This window comes from Phocoena phocoena, chromosome 3 (genome assembly GCF_963924675.1).
Source record: "Phocoena phocoena chromosome 3, mPhoPho1.1, whole genome shotgun sequence".
In the NCBI taxonomy this organism is placed as follows: Eukaryota; Metazoa; Chordata; class Mammalia; order Artiodactyla; family Phocoenidae; genus Phocoena; species Phocoena phocoena.
Window position 1 is genome coordinate 51350767 of NC_089221.1, and position 17825 is coordinate 51368591.

Consider the following 17825-nt stretch of genomic DNA (forward strand, 5'->3'; position numbering starts at 1 on the left):
GATGGGTATAAAATATTGCAGTACCAAATATTAAGTGGAATTATTACATTAAAATGGATAAAATTTTAACTGTAGTTTATCTACCTAGTGAAATAGGAACTCCTAAATATTAACATCAATTAAGCATAAATTATATTCTGTAATGACTTGTATATTGTAAAATCCATAGCTCCACTTTGACAAAGTGTCAAATATAGAATTTTTGTTTTTGGTTTGGTTTGGTCCCTGTTGTATGTGCCTCTGTCATCAGGCTACATATTTAGTTGGAGACGGAACTTCCTAACTAGATTTTAACTTTGAACAGTTCACTAGGAAAGGGTAAGAAAATCAGGTTAAAATTTATATTCAGAGGATACATAGATAAATATTCATAAGTATTAATGAGATACTCCTGCTTGGTCTCTCGTTCCCAACATTCAGATTTCCTCTTGCCACCAAATCACATAGGACATGCAGTTACTAGGAGACCTGGCAGCCGCCCTAGGGTGAGAACCTGCCAGGTCTGAAGAGTTGGTTCTGAGGCTTATCTTACTCATATTTCTTTGAGTCAAAGTAGTCATATTCTGTTAAATGCAAGCTGCAATAGCAGACTCCAGTTTTCTCTAACTGGTAGTGTTCCCCTCATAGATGAACCTTTCTGGGTGCTCACATGGGTATAAAATGAGTTTCACTAGGAGAATTAGGGTCCCTTACAAGTGAGACTTTCTTGCCCCTCTTGCAGAGGTGCAGATCAAGCATTGCCCTTGAAACCCTGAAGACAGTTTTAAGATAGTTTATAGATTTTCATTGATGTCTAGTAAAGTGAGCTCAAATGTTAATATATTAGCCCTTCTCTGTTCCTGTGTAAGGGAACGATCTCAAATCCCCTTGAAGCAGCATCCTCACTCAATTTTACTCCTGCTGCTATAAAACAATACAAAGAAAACTATCTTAGATTGTATATTCTTGAAAAATTACTATTTTTCATCATATTAAATATATAAACATATACATCAACATATTAAAGAAGAAGAGTGAGATGAGACTAATCTAAAAGTTCTAAAGATCATCTCACAAGAGGTTACTTAAACTAAATGCTATGTTTAAAAAATGAGGGTTAAGCATCAGCTGGTAAAGATTGTTTTGTTAGAAATCTCCCTTTTTATACAAATGCCCACTGATTGGGACTCTTCATTCACAATCTTGTCTATTCCTTGCAAATGTCCTTTATTGTACATTAATCTCCTGGAACCAAATAATGCCTGTGAACAAGCATGTCCAGTGCCTGTTGAAATGAAGGAAAGTTGGATTTCCACTTAAAATCAGGGCTCATTCTATATATATAATGCAAAACTCTTGGAGAAGTAGTCTTTTTTTTTAACTTTTATTAAAACATGCTTCAAATTTCTTTTTGTCAAATCATCTTTTTGCAAGTTGCATCTTTGTGAAAAATGAAATATTATGTATCAAACAACATAGGACTCAGAAGGGAATTGTAGGGAAAAAAAGCTTTCATTATAATGAGACATAATTTTAAGTAGGTAAACAAGGCCTTTAATAATCTAAATGAGATGGGTGGACACATATATCCTAGCCTTTTAAATTAGAACATAATACCACTGGGTCCATCTAAATGACTGTGCCCTGTATTTATAATAATACTCTTATTATATTCCCCTCATTAATAGGACCCTAAGGCCTGAATTAACCCTATCATGGCACTTACCTCATAACTTAATGGTTACCTATTTACTAGATAGGATTTAATGCAGGTACTATGCCTGTTTCACAGTTTTAACTCTTATACTTAGCAGAATGCTTAAAACTATTACTAACAAATATTTGCTTAATTATAATTAGTTGTTTAAATATAAAATTGCCCATATTGAAGCATAAAGCAGAAATCAGAGTTACACTACCCTATTAGTACTGCCTGTAGTTCAAAATTGTGCTGTGTATGTGGTTGTTCTTATTTTATTCTTTATGGTACGATACAGTGAAACTCATGGTAATATACACTGTAATAATGTGAATTATGTTTTTATGTAGTTGGTGATTGACTCCTGCATTCAGCCAAGTCAAGAAGACTGGAACTCTTATCTTAACACTTATTTACTATTTCTATGATAGTGTCACGCAAAGATGCTGCTGTTTCCACTGGTACTGCCACCACATTTAACTAAATGTACCATTTGAGTAGACTTTAGAATCTTTCCAGGATATTCAGGGTTTTGTCTTTTTCTAGCATATTGAATGATATGAAATATTGATTACATCTAATACATTATAATGTATATTGTATTAAGAAGCCTCTACTCCCTAAGAGGTAGGGTTGGCAAAGGAGGAGATAAAGGTAGTTTTTATCACCTTTTACTCCGAGCCCTACATCTTGGTCTGCCTTCAGATTTTTCTCAGTGCTTCTTCCAAATAATTCTGAGAAAGGTAGTACTGAATATTTTTTTTGTTGCAATATCCTGGAGTTCCAAGTTCAAATGCCACTAGAATGAAGCAACACTGTTCTATAGAAAGAACAACATCCTTGGGTAAGGTTTGTACAGTTTATACCAGAGTGATATAAGGTTTAACCTATTTAAATAAATTCAGGTAATTTTAGAACAGAAAAGGATTTAAGGTCATTTCATCCAGTGGTTATCAAATTTGACTGTGCATCAGAATCACCCAAGGAGCCTGTAGAAAGCAAAGACTCCTAGGTCACATCCACAGCAATTCTGCTTCAGTAATATCTGGGCAAGGTCCTAGAATTTGTCTTTTTAACAAGTGCCCTCAGCAATTTTGATGCATAGCCAGGCTCCAGACGTGTATTTTGGAATCAGTGATCTAGTACAATGCCCAGCAGACAGGAATTACCTTTAATTAATTTCTATATTTATAGCTATACCAGTAAAGTGCTAGGCACATAGCTATTGCAAAATAAATGTTTGCCAGAGATAGGGTAGAAAGTGAGTACAAAGAGAAGTTCAACAACTTACGAAAGGTGCCACAGTTAAGAAGCATTAGAACCAGTTCTTATTTGCCCCAGAAATGGAGGGATAAGGGCTTCTAGGTCCTCTTTTCTCCAAAGGCCTTTCAGATCAGTGTAATAAATAAAATCTTCCAACATCTCATAAGATTATATTATGAACACATGTATTTATGTTCAACAAAATGTTGTAGGTACATCTCCCATCTCATTTTGCACATTTTAGTAATTTCTCTGATCATAGTTTTTGTAGGTATTATAAATATTTTTATGAACCCTTTTTTTCTTTGGTGCATTAATCACATGGGTTTGTTATGTAGGTTAAAAGTGCATTGTGTAATAAGTTCCTTGAAGCTAGAAAACAAAAATATCACAGTTATCATTATTACTTTTACCTCTCTCATGTATCCTCTAAGAGAAGTTTGATTTGTGACCAGCTTTCAAAACTGCACTTATTGGCCAACTCTTACAAGAATGTCTTTTTGATCTGGTTTACTGAAATCAATTACACTTCCAAATAAGTTTTCATTTTAAGAGAGGGCAGTGCAGTGGCATCCTCTGGTTATTGCATCAACATTTTAGAGCATGGCTACAAGCTCTCCAGAAGGAGGAGGAGGTGGAGAGGAGAAAGAGAAAGGAGAATAAGAATTCTTGAGTTTCAAACTCTTCACCTTGGTTTATATTATCTCCCACATGAAATCATTTACCCATCACACTGGTCTTACTTTTAAAGGCATTTAGGAAGTTGTGAGTCAATTTGCCCTAGAGTTAATTGTCAACACAATACCACTTATAGGATTTTTAATTTCTCAGAAAATACCCTGAATTACAATCATCACTGCTTAAGGATAAGCCCTGCAAGAATTGTTACTATAAGTGAATATGTTATAAGTCATTTGATAATCTCTTCCATTCTCTTCATCAGTATGAATGACACTGATGAGTCCTTTTAACCAGGTAGTAGTGCCATGACCATCTTACACTAAGGGGCTGTTCACAGGCAGTGGGCAGAGTGGACATTGATAAAACACCTGTGCACTGCTGCAGAAAACACTGCGAGAATATCCAATCTGAAATGATTTAACTATTAAACATATGAAGGATAAAACATTCACTAGCCATAACAACCTCCAACATACACGATGAGTACACAGACTATGAAATTACTTTTTCTCTATCTTGTGTGCTTTAATTACTGGCCCTTGGGTGTAGAATGGGGAAGGGAGTTGCCGGTTTAATACTTAACCTCCCTTGCTTGGAGTGGTCTGTTTTTTACATTGTTTCTTTTGCTGTTAAATGTAAACTCTGAGAATGTTTTCCCTGTGAATTGCTTAAGGAAAGAATCAATCCTGGAGAGTAATTAGGAAAAATAGAGATAATTTGATGGAACTGGTTTGAGCAGAAGCTCAAAGCCTGAAGGATGGAAACAGAGAAGATAGTACAGGAATAATTGTGGGATGAAAGTAAGAGGGCATCACTGATGGAAAGACTACTTTATTTCTCAGTTAGTAACCAGCTCTACACTGGCCTCCCTGAGAAGAACTTCTCCATCAAACAGTTCAACTCGGATCATGCCTTGCTTTTCCCTGGCTTGTATCCAGAGACTCTTAAAGTGAATGTATGTGGGATCTAGTTCCCCCACCAGAGAGCAAACCCCTGCATTGGGAGCGCAGAGTCTTACCCACTGGACCACAACTAAGAGCCCGCATGCCTCAACTAAAAGATCCTGGGTGGGGCTTCCCTGGTGGCACAGTGGTTAAGAGTCCGCCTGCCGATGCAGGGGACACAGGTTCGTGCCCCGGTCCGGAAAGATCCCACGTGCCGCGGAGCGGCTGGGCCGGTGAGCCATGGCCGCTGAGCCTGCACGTCCGGAGCCTGTGCTCCGCAACGGGAGAGGCCACAACAGTGAGAGGCCCGCGTACCGCAAAAAAAAATAAAAATAAAAAAAAAAAATAAAGATCCTGCGTGGTGCAGCTAAGACCCGGCACAGCCTAAATAAATAAATAAAATTTTAAAAATAAAGTGAATGTCATCACATGTGATCTTTGATTGGTATTCGTCTATTTCAAATGAATATTTTCCTTTTCTCTTTAACTCATTAATGTTTCTGAAAGGTTGAGAATTTATCTCTACATCTTTTAAACTTATTCATATCAGCAGCGTTAGCATCTAAATGGTCAACCCATCACATATGGAATGAAATAAAGAGACTATGACATAAAAAGTTCTAAGGATTTTTCCTTTTAATTATCACTCCTGAGCCATGGTTACACTCTAGTTATTCTATTGCTACACCCATAACACGTTTCCCCCCTTTTTCTGGTCTGCCTGTTTATTTCCATCTTTTAGACTGCAGTCTTCTTGAGGGCAGGGCTATGTCTCATTCATCACTGTGTTCTGCATATCTGGTGTAGTATCTGACATAGGAGCTGCTCAGTAGGTGTGTGTTCTATGTGTAGGCATATCAGAGTTGCATCAAATTCAGAGGAGTTAGGTTTGCTTGGGTTAAAAAAAAAAGTTGACTCTACTTTTGTCTTCACTGTCTTAAAGAGATCTGAATTTATTATCAAAATACTACAACAACCATTTTTCAGGTTCTTGCCATTTTACTCAAATTAATGTTTAAAAATACTATTTTCTTTTGCTTTACTCTAGAACTGAACAATGCCACAAAAACATTCTTTACTAAAGAATATTTGAAAAGAAAACAAAGCTTTCAGAAATCCAGCTCTGCAAAGTGGCCTCTACCAAGCCGCAGAAAAGCATTCCATCTTTTTGGAGGTAAGGAAGCTAATGCAAAAAAAAAAAAAAAAAAGGAAGAAAAGGAAAAAAAGTCTGGTAACATTGTCCAAGGTCTTCTTTAAAGCTGTTTTCTTTCTGCCTTAGATATATTAGTAGAAAAATATTTCTTTACTCATCAATGTTAAGTAAGGATTTTGCTAAGTATTCTTTTACTGAAAGCTACAGGTGTACATATGAAAAAATAGAGACTATACAGTAATAGCAAAATCTGAGAAAAACTCATGATTAAATTTACTTTGCCTTGATGTCAGTAATGTTTAATATGTAGATAATGAACTCAAAAGTAACAGATTTGACAAAAGCTATATTTGACAAAAACATTGGTATTCCTTATAAAGGTTTTGAACAACTCATTATCATAATTTAAGTTCATTTCATTTTATTGGTTCTAATCTGTTTTATTTTAATAAATTATTTCTCTTTTATTGAAGTATAGTTGATTTACCATGTCATGTTAGTTTCAGGTGTACAGAAGAGCAATTCAGTTTTAAATATGTATGTATATACACATATATATATATATTCCTTTTCAGATTCTTTTCCCTTATAGGTTATTACAAGATATTAAGTCTGGTTTCCTGTGCTATACAGTAGGTCCTTGTTCGTTATCTATTTTATGTATAGTAGTATGTGTATGTTAATCCCAAACTCTTAATTTATCCCTTCTCTGACCCTTTCCCGTTTGGTAACCATAAGTTTGTTTTCTATGTCATGGGTCTATTTCTGTCTTGTAGATAAGTTCATTTGTATCTTTTTTTTTTAAGATTCCACATATAAGTGATACCATATGATATTTGTCTTTGTCTGTCTTACACTTCACTTACTATGATAATCTCTAGGTTCATCCATGCTGCTGCAAATGCCATTAGTTCATTCTTTTTTATGGTTGGATAATATTCCATCATTCGTAGATATAGATATATAGACACACACACACACACACCCCACATCTTTATCCATTCATCTGTCAGTGGACATTTAGATTGTTCCCATGTCTTGGCTATTGTAAATAGTGCTGTTGTGAACATAGGGGTGCATGTATCTTTTTGAATTAGAGTTTGTTCCAGATATATGACCAAGAGTGGGATTACAGGATCATATGGTAACTCTATTTTTAGTTTTTTAAGGAACCTCCATACTCCATTCTCTATAGTGACTGTACTAATTTACATTACCACCAACAGTGTAGGAGAGTTCTTTTCTCCACACCCTCTCCAGCATTATTTGTAGATTTTTTGATTTGAGGTGATACCTCATTGTAGTTTTGCTTTGCATTTCTCTAATAATTAGCCATGTTGAACATTTTTTACTTGCCTATTAGCCATCTGTATGTCTTCTTTGTAGAAATGTCTGTTTAGGTCTTCAGCCCATTTTTTGATTGGGTTGGGTTTTTTTTTATATTGAGCTGTGTGTATATTTTGGAAATTAATCCCTTGTTGGTCACATCATTTGCAAATATTTTCTCCTGTTCCATAGGCTGCCTTTCTGTTTTGTTTGTGGTCTTTTTTGCTGTGCAAAAGCTTTTGAGTTTAATTAGGTCCCATTTGTTTATTTTTGCTTTTATTTCCATTACTCTAGGAGATGGGTCCCCCAAAAATATTGCTGTGGTTTATGTTAAAGAGTGTTCTGCCTATGTTTTCCTCTGGGACTTTTATAGTATCTGGTCTTACATTTAGGTCTTTAATACATTTTGAGTTTATTTTTGTATATGGTGTTAGAGAATGTTCTAATTTCATTCTTTTACATGTAGCTGTCCAGTTTTCCCAGCACCACTTACTGAAGAGACTGTCTTTTCTCTATTGTATGTTGTTGCCCACTTTATCATAGATTAATTGACCATAAGTGGGTGGGTTTATTTCTGGGCTTTCTATCCTGTTCCATTGATCTATATTTATGTATTTTTGCCAGTACCATGCTGTTTTGATTACTGTAGTTTTGTAGTACAGGCTGAAGTCAGGGAATCTGACTCTTCCAGCTCCATTTTTCTTTCTCAGGATTGCTCTGGCTCTTAATGTATTGTTGGAGGCAGTTTGCTAGTATTTTGTTGAGGATTTTTGCATCTGTGTTCATCAATGATGTTGACCTGTAATTTTCTTTTTTTTCTGGTATCTTTGTCTGATTTTGGTATTAGGATGATGGTGGCCTCATAGAATGAGTTTGGAAGTGTTTCACTTTCATACTATTTTATTTTAATATTTTACAAGTTGTCCCACAAGTTTAGGACAAGTAGAAAGTGTCCGTGCTTTAGTATAGAGTGTCTCATGCTTGTACAGAGGACAAGGAATACTTATTTCTGAGTTCATGTCTAACTAAATGTATGACCTCAGGGATATCATAGAAACCTCTTCTTTTGTTTGTTTCTGATCTGTAAGATGGTAATAATTATATATTCCTAATTAATATAGTTACAAGGATCAAATGAGCTGATGTGAAAGCACATTCTAAATTATAACTAATTGTACTATATAGATATAAGGAATTATCAAATTAGGGCAAGGCAATCTCTAATACCTTTTTCACCTTTGAGAATTTGTTATGTGTAATGATGATCAGACAGTATAAACATAAAATATAATTTCATCTTTTATAAAACCATGGTCTGTCAGAACAGTTTGTGTATTTACCCTTATGATGTTTTTGGGGGGTCTGGTTGGAGAAGCTCAGATGTGGGGAACTCTGATCTTCAGGGAACCAGAGGGACTTCTACATAAGAAGACCAATAAGATCAGTACAGCAATGATGTAAACCAAAAGGAGGTAAAAACAGAGCCTTGTATGGTTGAGGCAAAAGATAAATTGAATTACAAAATCCTCAAAGTTTGAAGAAAGTAGTTTAAGGACAAATATAACTTTATACAGTAGTTTGAATGAAGAAACTTAGTTTAAAGACATTTTATAAGTACATACTGTTTTATAAAATGGTAAGTAACTATAGAAACCCATTGTCCATAGATTTGGTATAGATACATTTTAAAATATATTACATTTAGCCCAAAATATAATGTGAAATTCAGTCTTACTTAAAGGATTTCATACCAAAGAAGAGAAAATTTATTGTATGAATTATGTGCTTTAAAAGATTCCTTTGTATCCTACCTTCTACCCTATACCCACATTTTAAAAAGAATGGGTCACTCTTCTGATAACCCCTCAGTATCCTTTGTCTTTTTGTACTCTGGGGTACTGAAGCTATAAGTTAAATATTTGCTTCTTTGTGATTTAATCTTATTTGTCCTCCCCATAGAAGTTTCACAGAACTTCAGCTTTTTATAAGTTTTTATGGAGGAGGTTCAAAGTAGCTTTATTATACAACCTAACTTAAGCAATATATTACTATCAAGAGCTCAGCTATGCTAAGCAAGGCTCAGCCAAAACTGAAAGAGTTAAGCCTTTAATCACTTGGTACAGTGGTGTAAACAAGAGTGTAAAACCGGAGGAAATGCCAAACCCCCCCCACCCCCAATATTCTATTTTCCCCCATGGAACAGTGCACTGGTCCAGGGTCAGGTCGACCAGGACAGATGTGGGGGTAATCTTACTGTTGAGGAGGCCCCGAACAAAAGGCCTTGGCACTTTCATGGGCCCTGAGGAGTGTATATGTGTGTGTGTTGGGGTTTTATTTTTGGCGGGGGGAAGAAGGGAAGACTAGGAGTGGAAAAGTACTGGGTACTAATTCAGAGTGGGGAAAAGTATCTTTAAGGTTTCTCCCTAATACCCCTCTAAAGAGGGCTCAGCAGAGATCCAGAAGCCCTCTGCCCAAGCCCTCAGATAAAGGACCCAGGAATGCAGGTGCTGAGGACCATAAATATGTGAAAGAGCATCACAGGCCAGGGGCCTGAGACCTTGATTGCAGCTCCTTCAGAGATTGTAATGCACTGGCTTTACACCAAATCTGGTGTGGGGAGGGCAGCTTTCTTCTGTGATGCCTACCAGGTAAAGCCTCCATAATTGCCTATGGTCAGGCCTGAAAAGCCGCACATAGGATTTTAATCACAAACCAGACTCAATTACCAGTATTACTGAAGCACCGTCTGTACTTCTTCTTTGCTTCCTGCCTCCCCCGAATTTTGTATTTATCATTTCTTTGCACAAGTAAGTATACATATGTATACTTAATCGGTGTTATTTAATTTTGTTTGTCTTTGAACTTTTGCAGGGGTAACAATGTATGTATTCTATATTTGCTTTTTCACTCAGCATTATGTTTCTTGGATTTGTCTTTTCAGTGAGTGTAGCCACATTCATTTATTTTTGCTGCTATACTATCACCCACTATGTGAATATGGTACAATTTATCTATTCTCCTGTTGATGAACAACTGAGTTATCCCATTTTTTGTTTATAAACAACACTGGTATAAATATTATTTTCATCTGTCCTGGAGCATAAGAGTTCCTCTAGAATAAATGCCAGTAGCAAACAGCTGGGTCATAAGAAAGACACATCTTTAATTTGACTACCTAAACCAAACCATTTTCCTAAATGACTACTGATCTGTCACCAACTTTGTTTACCACATTTGATGTTTTCAGTCCTTTAGATTTTGCCAGTCTGATAGGTATAAAATGATATCTCACTGGGAATTTAATTTCACTTTCTCTAATTACCAGTAGGGATTGACTTTGTATGTGTATTAGTTATACAATTTCTTCATCTGTGAAATTCCTTTACAAATTTTGTCCATTTTCCTATTGATTGCATTTTTCTTGTTGATTTTTGAGAGTTTTAAAATATCTTCTGCTGACTCCTTTTTTAATTATTTGAATGGCAGCTCTCTTCTCTCATTTGTGGTTTGTCTTTTCACTCTATGATATCTTTTAATGAATTGTAGTTCTTCACTTTCTTTTTTTTTATAAAGCCAGCCTTTTTTTTTTTTTTTTTTTTTTATGGCTGTGTTGGGTCTTCGTTTCTGTGTGAGGGCTTTCTCTAGTTGCGGCAAGTGGGGGCCACTCTTCATCGCAGTGCGCGGGCCTCTCACTATCGCGGCCTCTCTTGTTGCGGAGCACAGGCTCCAGACGTGCAGGCTCAGTAATTGTGGCTCACGGGCGCATGTGGGATCTTCCCAGACCAGGGATCGAACCCATGTCCCCTGCATTGGCAGGCAGAGTCTCAACCACTGCGCCACCAGGGAAGCCCCAGTTCTTCATTTTCTTTATCATCTTTCTGGCATGTATTATCTGCCTTAAGAAATTCTTCTCTATCCCCAATGTCATAAACATATTATCCTGGGTATTTTTCAAATATTTTCAATTTTTTTAAAAAATATTTTATTTTTCAAATATTTATATTTCAAATATTTTCAAAATGATTTGTGTTGTTGATATTTTCTGGGTTTTGGCGGGAAAGAGGGTTGTGTTATAGGGTAGAGATCCAATCACTTTGCGATTTTTTCCTATTTAATTTTTTCCAACCACCATTTACTGAAAATAATTCATTATTTCCCCCACTGATTCACAGTGCTAATCTGTTATATTTTAAATTTCCATTCGTTTGAGTCTATTTCTGAGGTCTTCATTTGGTTCTTTTGGTCTGTATATCAAATCCTGTGCCAATACCATACTGTCTCAATTACTGGAGCCTTGTAAGAAGTTTTGATATCTCCCTTCAAACTTGTTTTGCTGCCTGAGTGTCTTGGCCTTTTTTTTTCTTTTTTTTTTTTGCTCTTTGAATTTTAGAATCATTTTGTCAAGTTCCATGAAAACCAGGTTGGATTAAGGGAAGAAGTTCCTATTCAATGCATGAGTCAATGTGGGGAGAATTGACATCCTAATAATAACTTTCCCCATCCACTAACTGGTTTTTCTCTTCTTTTATTTAGATCTCCTAAATATTTAATGTCTATAATAAAATGTGATAATTTCCTTTACAAGTGTTTTATACATCTTTTGGTGAGATTTATTCACATATATTTGCTATGTTGTCATCCATTTTTCCCCTCCTCTGAACCTTGAGTGCATATAGTTGCTGCAGTCCCACTTCTTAATTAACGGCTACCATCATCACCAGTCCACACACTCATTTGTTTCCTTTTATCCTCATATCCTACTTTCCATTATGTTGAGTTTATTTAATCTGTATCTTTTTTATTGTTTTCTTAAATTATGTTTATTGTTTTCTGTGCATATATTTTAATTTACGGGAATGGTATCATTATATACTGCACTGTTTCTTATCTTTTTCATCTAGCACTAGGCTTTTAGATGCATCCGGGTGGCCATGTGTATTTATAATCTGTGGGTTCTAAATAATGTTCTCCTAAGGTGTGCATCTACCACATTTTATCCAACTATTCACTGACTGGAACACAGAATATCTCCAGCTTCCTGCCACTACATGTAATACTAATGAATATCCTAATGTGGACCTTGTCAAAATTTCTTTGGCCTATAGACTCAGGAGCAGAATGTATGGGTCACAGAATATGAATATACTTAACTTGAGTAAATAATGCCAACAGTTCCCCCAAATGACCAGTATAGATACCTATTAACAGTGCATGAGGGTTGGAAGAAATTAGAACTATGGAAAATGACAAGCATTGACAGAGAATGAGAATTAGGAACACTCAGTATTGATTTAATTTGCTTTTATCTGATCTCTAGTAGCTTAAGAACCCTACAAATGCTCATCAGTCTTTCGGATTCCTCTTCTGTAACTGCTTTTCTCATTTTTATAAGGTGGTTTCTGCCCTTATCAGTTTTACAGAATTTCTTGTATATTCTAGATATTAATCCATTGTCTGCTTTAGACACTATAAATCTCTTATCCCATTTTATTATCTGTATTAAGTTTGTCCATGGTGTCCTTCACTGAAATTCTGAACTTTGACGTAATTAAATCCACCTTAAGTTTACATTGTCATTGTGTTTTGAAGTTTTAAGAAGTTCTTACCCATTCCTAGGCCACAAAGGTTTCTGCTTAAGTAAAACTCTGAAGTTAATATTAAAAAACCTTTTTCATTTAGGTCTTTATCTAGAATCTACCTCTTATCATGTGTTACAGAGGGTTCATGTCTTTCTTCAAATAATAGCCCCCTTTTCTGAATATTAAATAGTGATTCTGGGTTTTGTTAATTATTCTCTGTTGTTGTATAGAAATGTCCTTGTGGGATTTTGATCCCGTATTCAGCAACCTTACTAAATTACCTTCAGTTTCATTATTTATAGGGTTTGGGGGGCTTTGAATGAAGACAATCATATCTGTCTTGTATGTAAATAAAGACACATATCTTTCAAACTAATACATACTTTTTTTCTTCTTTTTTTTCTTGCCATACTTTCTGAGCGAGGACTTCTGTTTGATTTTGAATAGAAAAACCGATAGCAGCATCTCTGATATTAAAAGGAATATTTTAATTGGGTAGAATTCTTGCTCTGCATCTCGGGTAGATACTGTTTATCAGGTTTTAAGAAAGTTCCCATCTGTTCCTAGTTTTCTCTTAATCTCTTTCTTGAATGGATTTTTAATTTGGGGATTTTTTTCAACATTTTTGAAATGACTATAATGGATTTACTTCTTCAGTCTGTTAATGCGCTGAATTACATTAATAGATTGTAGGAGACTTTCTAATGTCAAACTGCTGTTGTATTCTTGGGAAGAATTCAACTTGATCATTTTTGTGCATTGGTAAACTTGGTTTGCTAATTCAGGCTTCCCCCACTATATGAATGTAGAGCATTCCTGTGAAATTTTTCATAATCCAAAAGGGGTAAAGCAAAGAAACAATTACCTTAGGACACATCTTGCTAATGGATACACAAAATAAACTGAGATAAAGCGCAGATGCTCACAGACACGGTTCATGCTATGGCAGCCTGATGCTGAGATATTGGCTGTAATCCTGGGGAAGGAGCTTGGTGCCACTCTGCCTACTGGGGGTATGTGCTGCCTCTATGATAGCTCCCTGCAAAACAAATGTAAAATTCTTTTTTCGATTTTCATCTTTTTGCTTAAAAGCCAAAATCCTTTTCAGATTTCTTTCAGTTAGTGAAAAGAGGTACTAGTTTAGGCCTTTCGTAAAAGCAAAAGCGGCATAAAGTGAACTTTTGAAAAGCGGGGAATGCCACTCTTGCTTGAAGTTCTTTTTTTTTAACATCTACATTTATGAGTAAGATTGCCCCTATGTTTCCTTTTGCAAAATGTCTTTGTTTTCTCAATTTCTTTTTTGAATCAGTTTATATAATTTATCTTTTTGCTAGGAATTAATTTTTTCTGTTTTAAAATTTTTTGACAAAAAGTTGTTCATATCATTTAATCTCTCCTGTACCTATAATTCCGTTCTCTTTGTATATTAATATTATTTACTCATGCCCTGTTTTTTTCCTGATCTTGCTATATATTTGTAAATTTTATTATTCTTTTTAACTAATGAATTTTTGAAATTGACTCACTGTATCTTTATTTTCAATTTCATTAATTTCTGTTCTTTATTAAATCCTTACTGCAATTTTTAAAATTTATTCTGTCCTTTTAATACCATATTAAGGTGGCTTTCTAGGACATTAATTTTTATCCTTTTAATTTTTAAAAAATTATTATTTAAGGTCATAAATTTCCCTCTCAGTAATCTCAGTAATATATTGTATGCCGTATTTTTGTTATTCTTCATTTCTGATTATTTTTCATAAGAATAAAGCACACTTAATTCAATATTTATTGAATTATCTTGATTAAAAATAATGAAATTGTACAAAATTAGGATCATACTTGAAAATTGGGATCTGTGATATCCATATTATACCACAGTACTCAACATACCATGCCATCCATGCCATGTTAATTGTTTTCTCAAAATTGTTTCTTTTCAGCTTAATTTTCAGAAGTTGGTAGAAGGAAGTAAGGTGGGAAGGTGGGGGATATAGCTAGAAAGAATAGACATTGCCATAGACGCCTTTGGCTCCATACAATTAGTGTTCTTTCCACAAAAACAAAACATTTTAACATAGTTTTAGATTTCCTAATTAGTGAAGTTTATATCAACTCTTTTGAATTCATTCAGCCATAAAGCTCGCTCACACTTACCTAGTACAGACCCATCCCTTTCACCATGTCAAGTAGTGTCTTAGAGATATTGATGAGTAAGCAGACATGTTTTAATTTTTTTCTTACAAATACATATTTTATGTGTTTATACATAAAATGGGTTATGTGAAAAGGAACGGAAATATTCTAGATAAATGTGAGCTAGCACTTTACATCTCTTATCAGATACCAATTACACTGCTGACTCTGTCAATCTTAGTTCCTTCTTCTGAAGTACCTACTGTTTCCAGGCGTTGCATCCTCAGTTTATCTTTATCTAATTGACATGATTTTCAGGCATACCACTGGTTTCCTAACCACATAAGTGTGTCTGTGTGTGTGTACATATATGTATATATACACACATATAAAGTTAACCAGCTAAGAGGTTTTACTAAGATCTTTTTGCCAAAAAAAAAAAGTTGTCCACAGTGTTGAATTTTTGTTTTCTAAATATACTCAAGTCAAACAAAATAAAAGTCATGATTTAAAATCCAATGTGTTAATTTTTTCTGGCAATAACAAGAACATGCAGCTGAAGTGAAGGTGTTTGAGATATGTTTATAACAAATCCATTCATTTCTTGTAAAAGCCTGGGGAATTGTTTTATTTGCTCATTAGTTCATCTGAAGGTGTTAGATTGATTCTGCAAGTTTAAACATGCTCAGTATAAATGAAGGAATATTCACATGGAAAAAAATGCTTATCTCTAATAGAGAACAAAACAGTACATGATCAAACAGCAGGAATTTAATATAACCCAGAAATCTGCCTTCTCAGAAAGTTAGAGGTAAAGTCAGAGGGATTTTAAAATATGTTTTAGATGTGGTGCTGTCTTTTAGTAGAAAGTTCATTAACCTTTACATTTCTTCTGAAACTACAACGATTTTATTCACAAGATAATTTTTGGAAAGGGCCTAAGAACTCTGTCTTTTTCCTTCTATTTATTTTCTAATGGGAGAATCAGGCCCTGTTTTTGCTATAGGGTTTACTAATGAGTTTAAAATTTCGAAGCCAAACCAGTAATAAGCCTTACAATATCAGAAACTACTTTAAAAACAGGTAGTTACATGCAATCCCACTAAAATATAAAATCATAGATTCTAAAGAGTTAGAGAAGATACATAATGTAACTTCTCCAACCAATACAAGAACAGCCTCAACAATCATGCTCGGAGATGGATGTCTAGATTCTGTTTATCACATACAATGACAGGGAGCTTAACTACCTGAAAAAGTAAGTTTGTCCATTTTAACAACTCTTTCAGATAAATTTCTGTGTAAATGAAATCTGCCTTTTCACAGTTTCCTTTTATTGATTCAAGTCTGTTTTAATCTTCCTCCATAAGACTGTTCTTCAAATATGCAAAGACATATATGATGTTCTCTGGAAGTCTTTATTCCACACAGAAAATATCCACATTCCTTCAACTGTTCCTCATGGAAGCTGGTTTCTAGGTCCTGGTTGCCTGTTTCAGGGATACTAATGGGACTGGAAACCATGTCAATTGGATACTGATAAAATAAATTGAGGATTCAATGCCTGGAAATGGTAGATATTTCAGAGGAAGGAACCAAGATTGACAGAGTCATCAGTGCAGTTAATCCTGATAAGAGATATAAGTGCTAGCTTACATTTATCTAGAATATTTCCATTCCTTTTCACATGACCCAGTGTTATTCTCATGTTGGGTCATGGAATTCATAGTCTCTGTCTAAGGCTGAATAATCCAATTGGGCAATGAACTCAAAATTAAAACACCCTTTTCTTCTATATTAAGTTTATGATTGAACCAAATTATAATACAAATTGTACACTTTGTTCAAATATCACCACTTTATAACTGTTATTTTTTAAATTACCAGAAGTTTTATCCACCACCACCCCCACACACACAGACACACTCTCTTACACACATAAATTCTATCCACTTCATGGTTTCACATATATAGAATTTGCTTTATTAATCCTATATGAAGTAGGATGTTGGTAGGAAATGCTACCTTCTTTTACAAATACTTGCATACATAACATAAATGCACACATATGCCTATACATGCCCACTCACAAACCACAGGACCACTGAAATTAGCACTGGAAGCAAATTCTTATGCTGGGAGAGGGTGGCTGCATCTGACCTTAGCCCTGAGCTCACAGTTTTAATACAGTGCTTTCCCATTACTAATGATTTCCCTATGTACCCTGCAGAATAGATGACACAGAGTTAAAACGTTTAAACATATAATAAGGTGACCTTGGTACTTGATGCTGTATTTTTTGATTAAGAGAGACCAGAAAGGAAGTGAAAGAACACAGCCAAATTCAAACTGGACTATCGATGTCTAAAGACTTCAGAAATGTTCAAGTGTTCTAAGGTCTGACCACTGTATGACATTGTTAGGGCAGTAGGCAATATGTGTATTCACTGTGAATTATCCTGGAAAATTGTGGTCAATCTTGGAATAAAAAATGGGGGCTTCCCTGGTGGCGCAGTGGTTGAGAGTCCGCCTGCCGATGCAGAGGACACGGGTTCGTGCCCCGGTCCGGGAAGATCCCACATGCTGCGGAGCGGCTGGGCCCGTGAGCCATGGCCGCTGAGCCTGCGCGTCCGGACCCTGTGCTCCGCAACGGGAGAGGCCACAACAGTGAGAGGCCCGCGTACCGCAAAAAAAAAAAAAAAAAAAAAAAAAAAAATGAAGGTTGAGGAGATGGGACTTAAGAGAGGTAATGGAAAACTTCCTGCGTCTCTGAGAGACCCTCTGGTCACTTTATCCTCTTCTATAATCATGATGAGTGGTGTACCCTTGTGGGTGATAGTGGATATGCACCGTAACATGCAGAGGTGGGCAAGGCGTATAAAGGTACTCTGAGGATGCTTCTGGGTTTGTGCAATGGCTGCATGTTATTCTTTGTGTTTATTACACCTTTTATCTCAAACAATCAGAACATGTTGTGAAAAATTATAGCAGATCTCCACTATGCTGTGGACCTGTTACATATATGAGATGCAGAGCTATTATCTCTTAGTTTCGCACTGGAAGAG

The 17825-nt window shown here is 35.4% G+C and overlaps 1 protein-coding gene across 1 annotated transcript in view; it reads left to right on the top strand.

Annotated features, from left to right (window-relative positions):
* RNF180 (ring finger protein 180) overlaps nucleotides 1-17825 on the top strand; it is a 261351-nt gene that overhangs the window by 196808 nt on the left and 46718 nt on the right. The window contains exon 6 of the mRNA XM_065875170.1: nucleotides 5615-5740. Coding sequence (XP_065731242.1) covers nucleotides 5615-5740 — 126 coding nt within the window. The remainder of the gene's footprint in view (nucleotides 1-5614; nucleotides 5741-17825) is intronic.